General features: G+C 37.4%; 2 protein-coding genes across 4 annotated transcripts in view; one reads left to right on the top strand and one right to left on the bottom strand.

Annotated features, from left to right (window-relative positions):
* gpx3 (glutathione peroxidase 3) overlaps window positions 1-20545 on the bottom strand; it is a 201658-nt gene that overhangs the window by 18020 nt on the left and 163093 nt on the right. The gene's annotated exons all lie outside the window — the stretch shown is intronic.
* dctn4 (dynactin 4) lies at window positions 59-19759 on the top strand. Of its 2 annotated transcripts, XM_062045678.1 has the most exons (14): window positions 59-298; window positions 944-1014; window positions 1099-1277; window positions 4271-4314; window positions 6530-6637; window positions 7089-7109; window positions 8214-8287; window positions 9666-9778; window positions 9848-9957; window positions 10059-10132; window positions 14384-14438; window positions 14562-14669; window positions 18855-18952; window positions 19049-19759. In XM_062045678.1, the coding sequence occupies exons 1-14, from the start codon at window positions 164-166 to the stop codon at window positions 19266-19268; spliced, it is 1410 nt and encodes a 469-aa protein (XP_061901662.1). In that variant the 5' UTR covers window positions 59-163; the 3' UTR covers window positions 19269-19759. The 2 variants fall into 2 exon arrangements, with proteins under 2 accessions (XP_061901662.1, XP_061901663.1); XM_062045679.1 differs by lacking the exon at window positions 7089-7109.

Here is a 20545-nt window from a genome sequence, read left to right as displayed (position 1 = left end):
ATAAAAATATGTATATATTTTTTGTGGCTTCCGTTCATTTTTTTTTTCCTGAAGACAGTTCCAGTGATGACCACAAGAGGACGACATTGCAAGCTTCGATTCGGTAACAAGCAAGCAGCACAGCCGACCGTCACTGTGGTGCAAATCTGGCATACTGGCAGAGATGGCCTCCCTTCTCCAGCCGGATAGAGTCGTCTATCTGGTTCGTGGAGAAAAGCGGATCAGAGCTCCTATTTCCCAGCTTTATTTTTGCCGTTACTGCAGCGAACTACGATCCCTAGAATGTGTGTCTCACGAGGTACGTTTTTATCCTGTTTTTATTCATTGCTGTGACGTGCGAGCTTGTACGTTTTGTTAGCCGCATTGCTAGCGGCGCTGACATGTAGGCGGGTCCCAAGGCGGCTTTCTCGTGCATCCATTGGCTGTGCAACCTGTCAGTCAACGTTTCGTTTCATTTGATTGGTTGCTGTGCGTGCTTTGACTTCCGTTTATGTTAGTTCTCTTATAAGCTAATTAGCATAGCACTAGCCAGATGTAGTAAACATTGACAAACCCATTCTTACCACAGTATTATAAAATAATAATTTTATTCCGGTGGAAAGAGAGTATTTTATCAGCCATATGGTGGTGGTCGTTGTTAAAGTAGCTTGCTAATTCAGCTCACAGTTACGAACACCACACCCAAATGGTCTGAAATCAGCGTCCAATATTTAATTCCATCATTGGCTTCATAGTTGTGTCGTCTTAAGAAATTCTAATCATATGTCAAATATGTGACTGTGTCCACTTCATTTGTATCCTCCTCTGCGAGTTATCCTCTGACACTTCTTCCATTAGTACCAATTAGGCATTTTATTTCCAGGGTTGTTTAATCTCCTCCTCAATTATCTTCCTGAGATGAATAATATCTGTATTTACCACCCTCTCTTTTCACTAAACCCAGGTGGACTCTCATTACTGCCCGAGCTGCTTGGAAAACATGCCATCTGCAGAAGCTAAACTGAAAAAGAACAGGTGAGGTTAACATAATGTAGTTTGCGGAAAAGTCTATTTTCCCTTTTTTGATGTATAAATTTGCTTACAATGCTGTTTTTGTAGGTGTGCCAACTGTTTTGACTGCCCTTGTTGCATGCACACCCTGTCTACTCGGGCAACAAACATCCCCGCTCCTTTGCCTGATGATCCTACTAAGACTGCAATGAAGAAGGCCTACTACCTGGCTTGTGGCTTCTGCCGCTGGACCTCGCGGGATGTGGGAATGGCTGACAAATCAGTGGGTGGGTACTGCAGGTTGTAGTCACCTGACGTGACATACGGCTCATTAAATATTTGAGACTCGAAGCGGTGGTTAGGCGAGTGTCTGTTGTCAAAGCGGATAGGGCTGTATTTTGGCTTTCTTAAAGAAAAATTCCCTATGCTTGCGTTGTTTTAGGATGTGTTGGGCCCCATTCAAATCACGAAAAGGATACAAGTTTTTTTAGAGGTCCTTGAGAGGAAATCAAGAAGTGCGAAATACTGTACAATGTCAAAGCTTACAATATTGCCCTCTTGTTGTACCCACTGCAACTGGTTCCACTTTACGACTAATAAGCAAAAAAACAGAAATTAATGGAAGCCACAAAAAAAAAAAAAGTTTTCTCTTTTCATATCATGTACAGCACAGGTGTCAAACTCAAGGCCCGGGGGCCAGATCTGCCCTGCATCATTTTATCTGGCCTGCAAACACCTGGAAATTATACGTGTCAATAAAATACTTAATATTTTCTCACTACATTTTTTTCATTTTGACAGAAAAAATATATGTACTGCTTGAATTTGCATACATTTTAAACTTTAATATTATCCAAGATTGCAACAAATATTACAGTATATTATCATACTTTCCAGACATGTTTTTGTCTAAATTAAATTACTTAACTTTACAGCAAACTACCTATCAAATTAATACAAATGACAATACATTTTACGTTGTTCTTTACAGCATATTACTGTAAATAGAAAAATCCTACTACTGTTTTTTGCGTTAGACTTCTGTTGACTGAGCTGCCAGTTTTTGACTGTAAAAACTACGGTTGTTGTTTTTAAAGGTGTATTACTGTAAATGGAAAGACGGTACATTTGTTTTTATGGTAGAAAAACTGGCAGCTAAGTTGCCAGAATAAAAAAAATACTTGTACTGTTTTTCCATTAACAATATATAATTTTGTAAAAACCACAAAAATTCTGGCAACTAAGCTGACCGCTTTTTCCGTAAAACCCCCCAAAAAACAGTGGTACTGTTCTTTCATTTACCGTAAAAAATAAAAACGCAATATTTTACAGTAACATTTTGTACCGTAATTTCCAGACTATAAGCCGCACCTGAATATAAGCCGCACCAGGTAAATTTAGGGGAAAATACAGATTGCTCCATATATAAGCCGCACCCGACTATAAGCCGCAGGGTTTTGATGTGTAATTACCGTAGTATATAGGGGTTCCTGCTACCACGGAGGGGATTGTCGGGACAGAGATGACTGTTTGGGAACGCAAAGCGTCCCATTTATTAACTATAAATCTTTCAATCATTCAATCAAACTTTCACATCTTTGACATGGCGAACAGCATTCGTGCAGAGTACAAATAATACAACGGTGCAAAGTAATACAAAGTGCTCGCATGTACGTTATCAAAATAACCAGCCTACCTGTATATGAAAAGTCAGTCTTTAATCATTGTGTCATCGTCTTCCTCCTGCGTACTAAAACCACCGAAATCCTCTTCGTCGGTGTCGGAGAAGAACAGGCCGTAAATAAGCCGCACCGTTGTATAAGCCGCAGGGACCAGAACGAGGGGAAAAAGTAGCGGCTTATAGTCCGGAAATTACGGTAAATGTAAAGTTTTTACTGTAAAATCAACAGTCTACTTAAAACAATTTATATAATTAATAATGAAATCCAGAGGCAAATTCATACATTATTCGCTGTTACAAGCGGCCCTCTGATGGCAGCCATAACTGCGACGTGGCCCTCAATGAAAATGAGTTTGACATTCCTGATGTAGAGCAACAACGTTATTTGTTCACAGTTTAGGCATTTTAACTGTCATATAATTCGGTAAAAAAAACTAAAGTTAATTCTGTTTTTGAGATGGTCTTTTTAGTTGTACACTGAAAAGACACTCAGAATGTACATGAAAATACATAATGCGGGATTTACAATATTAACTATGAGCAATAAAACACTGAATATTGAGAATATATGAATGTTGCTCCTCTACTGCAGACCACCTCCTTGATTGACATCTTTTATAATCGAGCAAGAGCAACAAAGATGCAATAAACATGGTGAAACATGAATGGCAAGGGTAAAAAACATCTACGTCTTCGATATAATATCACTTGTCTGCGGAACTTTGCTGTAGAACTCTGCCTCCTTCTGACACTCGCTGCTCAGTAAAAATCCCGCCAACTCTGCTCCACTCTGTTTGTGCCTCGTCTGCATGAAGCAGAGCTTCGTATGTCACTCAAAAGTGCAAATTCTAACCATTCATTCATTTCTATAGTTTAAAAAAAGATCATAATCATAATTAACATTGAAATGTTAATTATGTTGTTTAATGTCCAGGTAGCCCAGTAAACTGCTTTTTTATGCTGTTTTGCAAGGCCTTTGTCATGTGACTTAAAACTTGACACCTCATTGGCTGGTTTTGAGACAGGCTAGATTGCTTCAGTCTTAATTTACCGGAAGTGAGTCTTGCTTTTTGAAGCAGCAATTCTTTCGACACTGAATTTTTTTACACTGATTTATTATACACTGAATTTTAAAACCATTTTTTTTTTTCAATGAAATTGTCAGCATAATTTGATGTACAAAAAATTCTGGTCACAAAATTCAAACGCAAAAAATTCAATTACATAAATTCAGTGTCAAACAAAAAGGTTTCGTCATAAAGACACAACTTAACCTCCATACCAACGGATAATACTTGAGATCACTCAACAAACTTATTTTTGATCAAGTATTGGAATCGATTCCTTTGCATATTCAGATTTTTTTGCTCGTGTCTACTTTTAGCGGTAAGGTTTAGGCGTACTCAAATAGTTCACACACACAGTAGCCATGTTGGTTTAGATGACCACTACTTCGTTCACCGGTGTCAGAAAAAGTCACGTGACTGAATACAAGGTGAATTTGGCAGCAAATTGTGCCTATATTTAAAGATGTCTTTCATAAAGATGAAAAAATATCCAATGCTGTATGCATTCAAATTTCAATTTTGTTCTCTGCAGCCAGTGGTGGGTGGCAGGAGCCTGAAAACTGTCATACTCAACGGGTGAGTTTTTTTTTCCTTGCAGTCATTTAAATTCCATTGGGTTGATCACATGTTTAGTTGTGAATAGATGTCTCTGATTGAATACAGCCCACAACATCTCAATGGCTCATAGTGTCTTTATATTATACCGGAACCTTTGAGGTTGGACACAAAATCAGTTCAGGGACACTGATCAACATCCAGTTTGTATTTAGAAACACATTTTCCCAAAAGGCATCAAATTCATCGAACTATCGCTGTTATGAAATGCAGTAACACAAGCGTAAAACTAATTAACGTATGTTAAACAAAACATACAACTGCTTCGTGTTGAAAGATTTTTAAAATGAAGCATAAAAATGCAATTCCAAACGTCTGCCACAACAATCAAAATTCTAAAAAAAAAAAAAAAAAAAAAATGTAATATGCTTGTGTTGTTTTCGGCTGTACGAATTGTTCAAATTGCAAAAAGGATAAATGTTTCTTCAGAGTTTTCCGAGAGGTAATCAAAAAGGATGGAAGAGTGCAAGATTTTACGAAATGACGACGAGAAAAGCAGCTCACACTCCAGTCCAAGGGAGCAGAGTTGAAGAATGCATGAGTTTGCGGTGATCACTCCGTTTTAAGGTTTGTTTAATACACTTTCAGCGTTTATTATTTCCCATTTATTTGTATTTCTTAAACACTACGAGTGTTTTGAAAATCACAGATTCGCCGACTCAAAGTAAAAGAAAGCAAATGTGAGCAAAACCTAAAAGAGTTAAGTTTTTACTAAAGGCAGCAATCATTCATGAAGCTTTCAGCACATAGACAAGGTTGACATGTATAGTCATATTTGGATAAAGTTGGGGAAAACCACGCTACTTGTAACCGGCGCGTGCAACAGCAACAAACGTGGCAGCTTAGACCCGAAGTTAAATAATAAAATGCAACTTTACCCGACCAAAAACATTTCATATTTATCCGAGAGAGTCTTGACACTAATTTCCTTGACCCAGCCACACACAAAGAAGTTGTAGACCTCTATGCTTTTACAAGTTTCGATATGTTTTGTCATGTAGAATAGCGTCTGGAGCACAAAAGTTCGATATGTCTTTTTTTGATAAAGTATAGGGGATCTATTCCATTTCATAGTTAGATTTTTTACATGTATCTGCTTTTTGCAGGAAGATTTAAGACTCTTTTCTACTCAGATAGATTGCGTGCTGCTTGCTGTACAACAGCCATCTTGGCTTGGTTGACCATTACTGGTTGTCACTTCCAGGATGAAGTCACGTGACTGAATACAAGCAATTGAATGAACACGCTCAGGTGCTGAGAGCCAAGCTCAAAGTGAACCCTCTATACCCTGCTTGAAAGCAAAAAATAAAGAAAACCAACACACTTTTGATTGATTAATTGAAACTTTTATTAGTAGATTGCACGGTACAGTACATACTCCGTACAATTGACCACTAAATGGTAACACCCTAATATGTTTTTCAACTTCTTTAAGTCGGGGTCCACGTAAATCAATTCATGGTAACACACATTATACACATTATAATTGATCGATGACTGCAAAGCTATAGAGTTAATTTTCATTTATAGTTGGATCGTTGGTTACCGGGATATTAAACACGAGTTGTTGTTCACAATGTATATTTTTTTTATGGGAAAATTGAGGTGCGTTCCTAGGATTCTTGAAAAGCAACTCTACTGCATCTTTTCAGATTTCAATGCATCAGGGATGGAGGATGCATACTTGGCAACATCCATGTAGGGCTGCAACAACTAATCGATTAAATTGATTAAAATCGATTATAAAAATAGTTGGCGATGAATTTAGTCATGGATTCGTTGGATCTATGCTATGCGCATGCGCAGAGGCAATTTTTATAATTCATTTTTTTTTTTTTTTTTACATTTTTAAATTTTTTTTTAATAAACCTTTATTTATAAACTGCAACATGTACAAACAGCTGAGAAACAATAATCAAATTAAGTATGGTGCCAGTATGCTGTTTTTTCCAATAAAATACTGGAAAGGATAGAAATGTAGTTTGTCTCTTTTATCCGATTATTAATCAAAGTAATAATCGACAGATTAATCGATTATCAAATTAATCGTTAGTTGCAGCCCTACATCCATGCTATTGTATTGTATATTCTTGTAGTAGCTGTTGTCACCACATGTCATTTTCTTACCGACATTATTAAAAACAAGCGTCTCTCTCTGGTGTGACTTTCCCCCCAGATTACCAAACTGATGGAGTATTACCAGCAGCTGGCTCACAGAGAGAAGCAGGAGCGCGACAGGAAGAAGCTGGCCAGGAGACGACAGGGCATGCCTTTGGCTTTCTCGGTACACTGCTACTGTTGTGCTGAGTCAAACATCAAGCCTTTTTGTAAAATCTGAGCCTCAGTGTAATGTTTGCTATATTGCAAAATAGATTGATTTAATTTGCAAGTGAAGCATTTTATTTATTTTTGTGTTGAGGATGAACATTTGGTGCATATGTGCTATTTAGAATGTTATTGCCAAGTACTATAATATACTGGGCCTAAAAATCTACTATATAAAATATAGATCAATTAAATTCAGTCCATTCAGTATTTCAGTTTCTGAATGCAAAACAATCTAATCCCTCACAATAATATTTAAGGCTTACCTATATGTGTTTTTCCATTAAGAAAATGTCGGTGTTGCTGTTGCATGTCACCTGCCACTAATGTTTCCTTAATCACGGCACCTTTACTCTCTCCCTTTTCCTTTGCTAATGCACCCTGATATTTTCTTTTTGATCCCCTCACAGCAACACACTATTCATGTGGTGGTGAGTTGTATTTGTCTTTTTTTTTTTTTTTTTTTAACAACTTTTTCTACTTCCTTGTCTTCATTGCTACTCTGAGTGTGAGCTCACAGATCACATGAATGTCTCTTTGCTTACATGAGACTTTGGAGTCACAATGGAGCCTTTTGTACAGGCTAGCAGGAGAGACGTTGTTGCTAATGTGTATTATGTCTTCAGAACATTTATTTAAAGAGCCAGTGCCTATTTGTGTATCATGATGATTCATATTAATTTTTTTAAAGGGGCCTTATTATGCAAAACCAACTTTTTTCACCTATTGGTACCTGTTCTTGTGTTGAAAGTTGAAGTCAAACCATGGAGGTATTGCGGAGATATTTATAAAAACAACCTTGCCTTCCTTCATTCTTCCTTCAAACAAACCGTTTGGAATTTGCTCAATTTGGGAAGTTTTTACCAAGTGTGACATCAGCGGATAGCTTTAGATATAGTAGAGATTTACCCAAAAAGCTTTGCACGTGTCCGCCATTGTAGTCCAACGATGTAGTCAATAAGCTCCTTCTTTTTCTCTATTCTCTTGTTGTGGGGCAGACTGGCTTGTACATGCACTTACATTTTCCGCCGTTGCCCTTTCTAATACGAAGTAGCGTATAGTTCAAAGTTATATCTGTCAGTAGACTCCATATGTAAGAGCTAAAAACTACAACATGGCTGACTTCGAGAAGAGGCAGTCAAAGTGGAGGCAAGTAAATAGCACCTTCTTTCACAAAACGCCACATCATGAAGAGATGGTCAGGAAGCGGCTTGAAGAAGGTCTGTAAAAACATCTATACAACATTTTGACCAAAGAACCACCATTACATGTTATGTAGACCACAAGGAAGTGTTTTAAATGTAGAACAAAAAAATCACAGTAAGACCCCTGTAACAGCTATAACAAAAACATGCAAACACAATACAACAATTTTAGTCCATTCTCTCCTCCTAATCATGGCCAAAAAGTTTTATTGTCTCTCACCACAAAGCTTTTTTTTCTTATTTCTACTTATGCCCTATATTGCTTCTTTAATCGATGTCAGCTTCTGTCAGAAGTCGTATGTCTGATCCTTTTTCTTCTTGGTCGTGCAGGAAAAGTACGGGCTTGGGACACGGCTGCAGCGGCAGAGGACTGGCGCACCCATTTCAACCCTGGCGGGTCTTTCGTGAGTTCCGTGTTTTTTTTACACACAAGGATTTTTATTGTCACTGCACAAGTACAGGGGGCACAGACTGGGGCCGAGAAAAAAACGTTCTAACTTTTGAATGTGCTGCAAAAATGATATCTCGCCCAGTGCCCACTCCCTGCTCCAAGAATGTAACACATACACATGCTGGCAGGAGATCAGTGACAATATAAGGTTATGCTACAAAGGCAGTGGTTGGAAGACTGTATGGTTTTATTCCCCAGTTCAACAGTAACCATAGCATCTGTTTTTTAAATCCTTTCCTTCTCGAAAATTTCTCCACCTTCGGTTTTATTGTCTAGGCACAGACTTTAACGGATTTTCAATTCAGCACTAACTAACCATGCATATTATGTATTACATAAGTATAATAAGTATGCTAACTAATGATAAATAAGGATGCAATGATGAACCGTGGTAAAACTCTCTACAATTAATATTGCTGTTTCAAATTAGAATTATCCTGGAACTGTGATCAATAACCGCACTTTGATAAACTCACAGACTAGCGTGCTACTTGCTAGCTTAAGCGCTAACATAAATACAAGACACATTATCTTCTTTACCCATTAAGAAACAACATATCCCAATCTATACTTGTATGAAATGAAATATTAAATAAAATATGTTGATTATAGTGTGTGTTAAAGTATTTTTGAGCACATTCAACAACATGATAATGATAACCTTGATCATTTTGTTCACAATAAAATGAAATGTTCATATAATTATGTCCCTAATGATAACATATGCTTGCCAATGGTGGTGTTTTTGATTGTTCTAATTATTATTTTGAGACAGTAAAATACATTAGCTTTCCATCCATTTTCTACCGCTTCGGGGGTGCTGGAGCCTATCCCAGATGCACTGGGCTTTATTTTTGTGAATTAATAGAGCCACTTTATCTGACTTACATCATTTGTGCTTACACAATTACTGTTGAGAACAGCTGTCCTCTGCACGTTACATCCAGGACCCCCATCTGTTCTATGAGTATAAATAAATGACCGACATTAAAAAAAAATAATTAAAAAAATTGACAGGGTGTAATTAATGGCCATTAAAAAAATCCCACCTCCTCAGTAGACAATTATAAAGTAGATCAGGACTAATGGGATGCTAAATGCTTTCTTTTGAAATTGCAGATGTAATATAGCTAATCTAAGAACCAATGCTGTGACTAGGAAGAATTTGATTATAGAACATACGTTTTAGTGATTTTTTTTGTCCTGTGTTAAAACATGAGATTATGAGGGATAATGGACGCTTAAGATAATTGTGTGTGATTATAACTAAGTGGAAGAAATGGTCTTCATTATAAGGGAATATTGATGACCGGACATGTGTTACTTGGCAGTCTAAAAGAGGGGGAGGACCAGAGGGAGATCACCATTAAGCCTGCACAGGCTCTTGATGAGGTGGAGCCTCTGCCTGAAGATTTTTACACTAGACCCATCAGTTTGCCAGAGGGTAAGGAAATATTTCTCCTAAACAATAGTTAATTATGTGCCCTTTTGAAGATGAGTTTCATCTTCTCAGTGACCCGGCTGCGCCAGCGACTTCTGCAGCCCGACTTCCAGCCTGCCGGAGCCTCACAGCTGCACCCCCGACACAAACACCTCCTGATGAAGCGCTCACTGCGCTGCAGGGTCAGTAAGAAATATTCTGGCCCAACATTTTGTCATCAATGTAGACTGATGATGACTGACTTTTGTGTTCATGTTTATTTTTCTCCATTTGAACCCCTCAGAAATGTGAGCACAACCTGAGCAAACCCGAATTTAATCCCACTTCAATCAAGTTTAAAATTCAGCTGGTGGCTCTGTGAGTGTTAAACGACAGACACACATTCAACATACACTCACACATGCCACACAACATTAGAAACACTTGAGATTCCATTTAAGAGCTGTATAGAAAATGATGGCCTCGAAAAGATAAGAACACAAATTATAAGTTTGCAGGTAAACTGGTGTGCAGTATTTTCACATTATGTTTGTTCTCACTAAAGCTTTATATAATTGGCTCAATATATTGTATTATTGTATCAGAGACTGTGTATAGTACAGCTTATACTATAGTTTTAACTTTTAAATTATCAACTAAAAGCTGCCCCCACCTGGATGTAAAGAGTCAATGAGACAATACACATTGCCAGCCATAGTACAGTAGGTATCCTATTTGTATTTGTTAATAATAGCCGTAAAATAATCCTCCATCAATGGAATTATTTATTGTACACGGGGGGAAATTATCGCTGAAATACAATAATCATCTGGCAACGCTAGCTAGTACAAATGCAGAAAAGTCACATGATCCAGACATACTGTAATCCAATCAGGTTGTTTTAATTTCAACACAGTGTTTCGTCATAAGAAATAATGTTGCAAAAAGTTGTTGCAGGATCAATTGGCCATCATAAAACCTTTATCTGTCCAGGATAAACTTTTCCTTACTGCTGTACAAGTAGAATGAGCAGTGAACCACTGTATAATACAATATATTTAAAATTAAAATGAAGTAAAGCTACTCACACTTTGACACCTAATGGACAGTGACCAGGAATGTGCTTGCGGAGCGATATAGAGGTTTTTTAGTATTAGCAGTTAATTAAGCTTTTTTGAGTGAGTTGAAAAAACCAAAGGTAATGCTGACTTTTTGTGTGACGTCATGTATGATCGTCAATGTAGCTAGCGAGGTACGCGTCCTTCGTCTTTATCGCATTACAGTCTAAAAGGATGCAGCCAATTCACACGCCTTATTTTTCCTATAAGAGTACGATACATTGTGAACAACAACGGTACGATACGTCACGATATTAAGGCCTCGGTGCGGTATTACTGTAAAATTTTAAGAAGACCTGGTAGAATTACCATAGTATGAAAAATGAAGTGGCAGAAATGTTTAGCATAAACACTTACTGTATTTGAACACCAACATAATGATCAAATGTTTTAATTATTTGTATTACAAGAAACATGTATTTTCTGAAATACTAGTTAATTTTTTTAAGAATGGTACAGAAACATCCGGTGTTTCAAGTAACACACATATATATATATTTATATATAAAAAAAATAACTTTCTGTCAAGTGTCTTTAAAGTGACAATGTAAACAACCAGTGTAGCAACTCTAAAAATATAAACTTCAGTTTAGTGTCTTTTAACTTTTAACTTCCTGAGAAGCAGTGTCCTCTGCAGTGGACATTTTTGTATTAGTTTGAAGCATGCTGATTCACAGAAGGTTAACTATAACTATTAATAATGTAAACACTTCACAAATTGATGTTTGGCCTCGCTAGCTTCTTGGTTTCAAATCAGGAATATTTTGTAGTTTGCTTCTCAGAAGGGCCTATTTAATAGCGCCAGAAAAAAAATTATAGTGGTTTGTTGCTGTCACATGCCACAGCATTATTGCTAGCTAACTAAAACACAGCAATATTTATAATACTGTTACAATCCTAGCAAAAAACGGAAATACAATTTGTCGCAGACAAATGTATTTGTTGATAATAGTCAATGATGTCATCGCTCGTGTTTTTCCTTACGGAAACTAACATGCTTGCAACCAGTGACTGCTGAGCAACAGGAAGAGAAAAATGCCTGCGACCACTGCAAAAAGCACCCCAGTGAAAACTAAACAGGTCAAAGACACGAATAAATTGTTCAATTTGCAAAGTGGATCTTACTTTTCATGGCAGTACATCTGTGGTGCGAAAGCACAGGAATGTCGGATATTTCAACAATTAAAAATGTGAGTGTCATAGTAAATGAACCTACATTTCCACTACTCGAAGCTGTGCTCATTCGTGTCAATGGTGTTTTAATATCTAAGGAACATGCTCTAATGAAATAAACAACAAACGCTGCAGTGCCGGTGAGCAAAAAATACTTGAATGGGCTTTTGCCATTTTATTATTTACACGCTATGTCTTCACATTAGGTATGGGCGATTTGGCCTAAAATATATACCGTGATATATATATTGCAGCCTCTTGCAATAATGCAGAAGCATGTGTTATTAAATATGTGTAATGTAATTAAATAGGCCCGACATCAGATTGTGACGACAATGCAATATGAATTTTTGAAGTATAAACGATAACCCCTTGAATATTAAGAGCATGTGAAAGTTCCACTCCTACCTTGTTTCTTTCCCTGATGTGACGACTTCCTTAAAGTTTTGTAACCAGTCAGAAATATCAAACGGCTAAAATGCACCAAACATGGGGTGAGTGTTTTGCATATAATACCCATCTTTCACTTAAGGGCTTTTATATATGTGTAATTTTAAATTATATATATGTGGGTTATAATGTCTACAAAGTTCAAAGAGGAGGATGTGTGTTATTTGTGACTGTGTGTTGACTTTATTTGTTGGTTATAGTTAATTTACACCATGAGTAGGGACAGATGTTTGCATTAGTTAGTGAATTTCACAGACATTGACCATGGCTCTGCTCACCACCACATGGGGGTGATAAATCCACAGTGAACAAACCTCTGGATTCTATACCAAGGGTGGAGAATCACCTGATGGAGCAGTCTTATTATTACATTTATGATGTCTCGCGGGCTGTTCTGAAGAGTCCGGCGGGCCGCAGTTTGGACACCTCTGGCTTAAGGTTTATGTGTTAAATAAATAATAATCTTTGTGATTAACACATGGTTTCTTATAATTTGACATGGTTGTTAACCTGTTAAACTGTAAGAAGGTTAGATATACTTATTGAATATGATTAAAATATTGTACATTACCTTTTGCATTATATGAATTAATATTATCATATGTTGTCTAAAATGTACTTTTTCTGTGTCATTGACTGAATAAATGGAAAATGGAAAACAATGAAATGAATGAGATGAAAATCAAGAGTAAGATGACTAATTCAGTTTTAATATTTAAAAAAGGGCCCCGGGCTCCTCCTGTAGTGGAAAAATTGGTCCCTGAGGTCAAAGAGGTTAAGAACCAATTATGTAGACCCCAAGGAAGTGTTTTAATTGTATAAAAAAATCGTAATAGTTTGTAAACTATAACAAAAATGACAAAAGATTCTTGATACTGAAAAATATCGATCTCACCACTGTTGTATCAATCATATAATGACAATTTACTCTATTGATACTATCCATCCGCCTTTGTTTACATTCAAGTGATCTAGCATGTTTAGCTATTATATATATGTATATATATGTATATATATATATATATATATATATATATATATATATATATATATATATATATATATATATACTTGTAAGAAACATAGCTTATTTATTGCCATGGAGGCGAGGATTACTGACTTAGAAGTAGCCTTACTGCACTCTGGAGGGACATTAGCCGCTAGCAAGGACGCTAGATTGCGTTGAGGATGCACTCGTTGGCTTGTCGTTGTCAAATTTGCGGGAGACAGCTGGAATGTGTCATCAACATGCATTACCACGATATAACGTTAGTAATAAAAGCTCACATTTTTATAACTTATATCGTATATTGTCTATGTCGTGGATTCGTACTTTACATACAGGACGCTTCCGATATCCATCTTTTATTTAGTAAGCAGGAAAAGGAGTTTGCAAAATTTAGAATCTTGTTTAAATTTAGATACATTTTGAACATAAATGAGTATATTGCGTTAATTCTACCCATATCCCTCTTTACCACATCACAGGAGTATAATGCTCTAATTTAAGAAAAAAGATATAAGAAATGGAAATAAATATATTTTGTTAATTGGGAACCCATTGAATTTCCTAAGTACCCATTAAAATCACTACTACATGTTTTGAACTCCCAACTTTACCAACTGACGTTGCAACTTTGATATTCTATACAATGTATAATTCATTCTTTAGCTAAACGCATTTGTAAAGCTTGGAGTGTTAGGAGGTTTTGTTTCTCTGTCTAAGCTACAGTGATTTTTATTTAATCTTATTCAGCATTTTAGCCCAGGGCTTTCTGTTTAATTTGCCTTATTGTTTTTAGTGGTTGTTCTTATTAATTTCTCACCTTAAATGAAATGTTTTTGCAGGTCTTTTGTTGTAAATATAGTTCTATCTTTCCTCCCCTAGGAGTTACATCCCTGAAGTGAGAATTATGTCCATTCCAAATCTGCGCCACATGAAGGTCAGTACATCTAATGAGCTGTTAAAAACCCCCTATATGCATTTAATCTACAAATGAAGGGGTTATCTTTGTTTTGTTTCAAATATATTATTTAATTAAACGTTTGCCTTCTGGTGTCTTTAGGAGAGCCAAGTGCTGCTCACCCTAACCAACCCTGTGGAGAACATCACTCACGTCACTCTGGTCTCTTGCGAGGAGGACGATCCAGACAACATTAACAGCACTGCAGAGGTAATCACTACAGCAGTTCCGTTTGCAGCACTTCTTTTAAAACACGTGAAATGGCTGCTTTTTATTTGACAAACATTGCGTGTGTTCTTGTTATTATTGCAAAAAAGGCAAACTCGGAGCGTGCTTTAATTACACTGCACCTGTTACGTAGAAATAGTCTGGTGTGAAATCTTAATGAAAACAGGAAAAGCACATGAAATATGACCGACTGCTCTGAAGAACTTAACAGGTCTTTTGGAGGCACGCTTCTGATAATTTGCCTAATTTATCGTAGAAATTAATTGCTCACGCGAACATCATCAGTCAGCAGCGTTCTTGGAATGTGTTGAGCAATTACCTGGCAAGTGAAAAACTCTGGGGGACGGAAACAAAATTATTTGGCTTCAATTGACGCTATGGGATCATATTTGCTGAGCGAATCCAAATTTCATACATCTTGGAAACCGTTTGTCTTCAGGGATTCCAATTCAGGCTCCATGCTTTGTTTATAATACATAATGTGTGTTGTTTGGGAGCCAAGGGACCAAAGGCTTCCATTGAAATCAAATAGAACTGCAGTTTGTGTCCTTCTGGCATTACTTTGCAAAATCTACACTCACCTTTCTGTAATAGTGGAGGTGAGGAAAATAGCATCTATTTGTCCCTAAGGCAGTGCAGGAGACATTGGTGCACTGTGGTGGAAAATACTGACAACCTTTAATAGCTCAGATATTGGCAGCGTTATAAAAAAATGTCACTCTTTTAATGTCTCTTTTAAAAAATACATATGTTGGTATGAAATGATCTATTCACTGTATCGCTACAATTCAAGCACTGACTCTCATTACAGTCGTCCCTCGTTTATCGCGGTTAATTGGTTCCAGGCCTGACCATAGTAAACCATTTTTGCAAACTAGGACTGATAATAATAAATCTAATATTTTAATAGAGTTAAAAAAAGACCTTCTAAATATGAATTTTTTACATAATTAGAGCCGTCAAAACAAAATAACACCCATATATGGTCACCTTTGCTCTAGTTTTACCCAATATTGTAGCATTGAGTGTGTTCTACTCTAAAATACAGTACTCACTGGTAGCCCGCAGGATCCCCAAAGCGTCACTAGAACATGGCTACTTATATAATTAAATACTTCGTCACATTCCGGGTAATTCCACTAAGTTAGAACTGAGCTTCTATGTGCTGAAACCACAGGTGTAAGTTGTTCTGCAAAACTCAGGTCAACGTGACCATCGTGTTGTTGGCATTCTGTGTTGTTAGCATTGCATGTCCTGCATTGTCTTTCCACACAGCTCATGCAAAAAGCTGTGTTATTGATGTCGAAGATGAAGTGCATCTTGAATCAACAGTTTATCTCCATTTTGCCCGGACAGCTGCTGATAGTTATATCAGTCTTGTTAGCCTGAAGTGCCACGCCAAATGTCCGACGCTATGTTCCACTGTTGTCTTTTGACATCACTTGCATCAAAGACTAACTAATGGAAAGATGTGTTATTGACACGGCAGGAGCTAAAGTCCATCATAAAGTTGTTCTGACAAAAGTAGGTCAACTGGATTGTTACGGTGAAGACAGCACTGATTTGCGGTTTGTTACCCGTAACTCGGAAGCGGAAGTCCCCCTTGGTCACTACAGTATCTTTATCGATTGCCACAACATAAAAATAGAAAATAAGACACTGTAACACATAACACTTAATTATTTACCACTTAAGGCCAGAAATATGTACCGTATTTTTTGGAGTATAAGTCGCTCCGGAGAATAAGTCGCACCGGCCGAAAATGCATAATAAAGAAGAAAAAAAACATATATAAGTCGCACTGGAGTATAAGTTGCATTTTTTGGGGAAATTTATTTGATAAAACCCAACACCAAGAATAGACATTCGAAAGGCAATTTAAAATAAATAAAGAATAGTGAACAACAGGCTGAATAAGTGTACGTTATATGACGCATAAATAACCAACTGAGAACGTGCCTGGTATGTTAACGTAACATATTATGGTAAGAGCCATTCAAATAACTATAACATATAGAACATGCTATACGTTTACCAAACAATCTGTCACTCCTAATCGCTAAATCCGATGAAATCTTATACGTCGAGTCTCTTACGTGAATGAGCTAAATAATATTATTTGATATTTTACGGTAATGTGTTAATAATTTCACACATAAGTCGCTCCTGAGTATAAGTCGCACCCCCGGCCAAACTACGAAAAAAACTGTGACTTTTGGTCCAAAAAATACGGTAGAATATGCTTAAAAGATTTATACCGTAGTTTTCAGGCTATAAAGCACACTGGTATTTAGGCCGCACCTACAAAATTTTAGGATAAATAAATATTTTTAGATATATTAGCCGCACTAGACTATAAGCCGCAGATACGGTACGAAAGATTTGTAAATGTTTATATAGCTACCTTAATTGTTTCCCAACAATGCTTGTCACACGGCAGTAAAACGGATGATCAAACAAAACAGAAGTCATTGTCATGGACTCACAAGCTGCAGAAGCTAGCTCTCCAATCAGCTAAACAGACTCAATAGCTCCACGGTGACGCTTTGGTGCATTTACAAAACTAAAACATTGCAAAAAGCCTGCCATTGTAAGTCAATAATACTAACTAACACAAACAGTTGTAAACATGTTAGCATATTCGCTAATGCTAACTTGATTACATTACAACATCAAGTACAAATACTCATTAAAACACTCTTACAGACATCACACATGGGTCAGTTTAGTAAGTATGAATTGTTTTAGCTGTATTGTACAACTTACAAACGTTGCTTGGAGTGATGAATGACGTATTCTTTTGAGCAGAAACGCTATAGACGGTTATCTTCCTGGTTCAAGGAACGAAACAGGAAGAACATTTTCTACCCGCAGCACCAGGAGTGAGCAAACTTGTCTAAAGGTGGCGCCATAGCACAAACAATAACACACCTTTTCATTGTCTCTGTCGGTGTAATATGAAAACTATTTGTTTATTACAAAACATTATGGCCGTTTGTACAGAAAAATCCATAAATTAGCTGCACTGGTTTATAAGCCGCAGGGTTTAAAGCGTGGGAAAATAGTAGCGGCTTATAGTAGTAAATGTAATAAAGCTGCAATATTTGAATCATCATCATATCCTTTGTCATTTTATTGTATTTATCTCACAGCTTAAAGCAGACGGGGGGGGGGGGGGGGAAGAGCTCCTCCCCTCTGGCCAATCGCTTTACTAAATGTCCAAATAAGTACGTCCACATCGCTGTGACGTTACAACATAGCTAATCTTTAAAACAATACTCAAACACCAAGTCCAAAACTGCATGAAAATTATGATTTGCTGCTTTGGCAATATTTACCACGAGGATTCAAAATTGAAACATTTCTTAGTCAGAAAAGGGGAAAATCAGGTCTCCTTTAAAAAAGTGGCGCACATGACATGCAATAGTGGGTAGCAGTGTGCAATACGTCCTCGTCTGCATAGAACTGGCAGTGGACCCACTCGCCGAGGAGTCAAGTCGCGTTTGAGCTCCGTTTGTCAGCTGTCGCGGGCAGAGAGAGCGGCGCTGTGATTCCATCGGAGGACGGTCTGCTGAGCTGCCTGTTGCCCCGACAGGCGGCCCGTTTGTCGTGGCCTCTCCTTCTAATGATGAAGTCACGGGCCTGACTAGGTAAGTAAGAGCTCCTGGCCAAAACAAGAGCTTGACCCAATTCTATTTGCACTGCGGCCAAAAGTGAGCGTGCTGTTGTCTTTCTGCCTGATTTGATATTCAAACACCTGGAGGGGCCGCATGGAGCCACGCTTGGCTACTTACATTGACCAGCTCCTCCAAAAAGGGGGAGTTTGACTCACCTCCTAGTGCGACATCATGTTTGCTGACCCATGCAGTCATGACTCAAATAGTGAAATGTTCATTTTACTCTTTGAAGAATATTTTTCTATAAGCTTTTTTAATCACCCACTCAAAGACCTGATGATTGTAGGCTATTTGTATTGCTCATCATACTTCCTCGCTAACTCCAAGACCCCCCACACCCCCCGAATATAATCTTTGCTGCGTTTTCAGGTGCAGGAAATGTGTTTAGGCAGTTGTAAAATTGAATTGGAAGCAAAGCGAAAGACGAAACTCCTATTTGACCTCCCGTGAAAGGAGAGGATTGAGTGTTTGGCTTGTGTTTGTCTTTGAGGTCATCGTGCCCCGTAAGGAGCTGCTGTTGGCAGGGAAGGATGCTGCTGCTGAGTATGATGAATTGGCTGAACCCCAAGACTTCCACGATGACCCCGAGTGAGTAGACACACACACACAAACACACATTCACACACACACACACACACAATCGGAACGACAGACTAACATTTCTACCTCATGCGGTCTCCTCAGTGTTGTTGCCTTCAGGAAGTCCAACAAGATTGGTTTCTTCATCAAAGTGATCCCCCGCAAAGAGGACGATGCCGATGTCACCGTTTCGTTTAAGATTCGGCACGACTTCCGCAACCTCACCGCTCCCGTCAGGCCCAGCGAGGAGGGCGGCGACACCGCGCCGGATGCTATTTGGCTGACGCACCACGTCGAGATGAGGCTAGGACCGCTTGTCCCCTAAACAAGAAACCGTCATGTTCTTTCACCATTTCTTAACATTATGAAGAAACTATCAACATTACTTTATGTTGCTTTACTTGCTTATTTATGCCTTTTTGTTGCAGCCCAGCTTCCACTAAATAATAGGTAGAAGAGTATCATGTCCTGTAAGATACATATATCAATATGATACAAGTTGACCGTACCCTCGTCCATCAGTCGCTGCTGCGGTATATATATTTTTATCTTAAAAGCAACCATTTTTTTCTTCCTGGAGCTGTTTGCAGTTGCGATGAAATGCATAAACAGCTTCACAAGAAGAGTGTAAAAGATTAGCATAATGGGAGATCATATCAGAACTGTGTATAACTGCACTTGTAGCTTCCTCAGACAGCGTCGCACTAACCCGCATGGATCGTCTATAATAAATATTACAACCGTCACTGTATCCAACGTTCTGCTGTACTCTGCTTTATTCCCTGCAAAATAAAGAAACCGTGGACACTAAGACAAGCTGTACATGTAAAAATGTTGTTTTTCCAACTCGATCATCTTTGATTTTGCCGCCTCTGTATTGTAAGCTGTGGTCACCTTTGGTTCATCTGAATTAACTTGGTGAGGAATAAAAATGCAAGTTTTCTTCTGCACTGCCTAGTAAAATATTGTCAACTGTTAAATATCGTTTTTCTTTCTTGGAAATCCTATAGAAATGCACTTTGATAACACATTCGGACTGATTTACATCTAGTCTAATCCCAGTAGTGTTGTACGTATACTCTTATTTTACCACCATTTGAAAGTCAGGGTCAATTATAAAAAAAATAAAGTGATTAAACTTCTTTACATTTAATACTTTAGTAATTATTTCAATTGTTTCAACAGGGTTATATTTTACTTCTAAAAGTAATTGCCAAACTAGTTACTTTTACTGTTCAATAGATGAGATGTCATTTACATTTTTTTCTTCCTCTCAGCAGTTAATGAAAAAGAGGATCAGCAAATCAACTGCTATATATATATATATATATATATATATATATATATATATATGTATATATATATATATATATATATATATATATATATATATATATATATATATATATATATATATAAGGGCTGCAACTAACGATTAATTTGATAATCGATTAATCTGTCGATTATTACGTCGATTAATCGATTAATAATCGGATAAAAGAGACAAACTACATTTCTAATCTTTCCAGTATTTTATTGAAAAAAACCCCAGCATACTGGCACCATACTTATTTTGATTATCGTTTCTCAGCTGTTTGTAAA

This window comes from Entelurus aequoreus, linkage group LG04, assembly GCF_033978785.1.
Source record: "Entelurus aequoreus isolate RoL-2023_Sb linkage group LG04, RoL_Eaeq_v1.1, whole genome shotgun sequence".
Lineage (NCBI taxonomy): Eukaryota > Metazoa > Chordata > Actinopteri > Syngnathiformes > Syngnathidae > Entelurus > Entelurus aequoreus.
The sequence above is the reverse complement of the archived record's forward strand: the minus strand, read 5'-3'. Positions and strand labels throughout refer to the sequence as shown.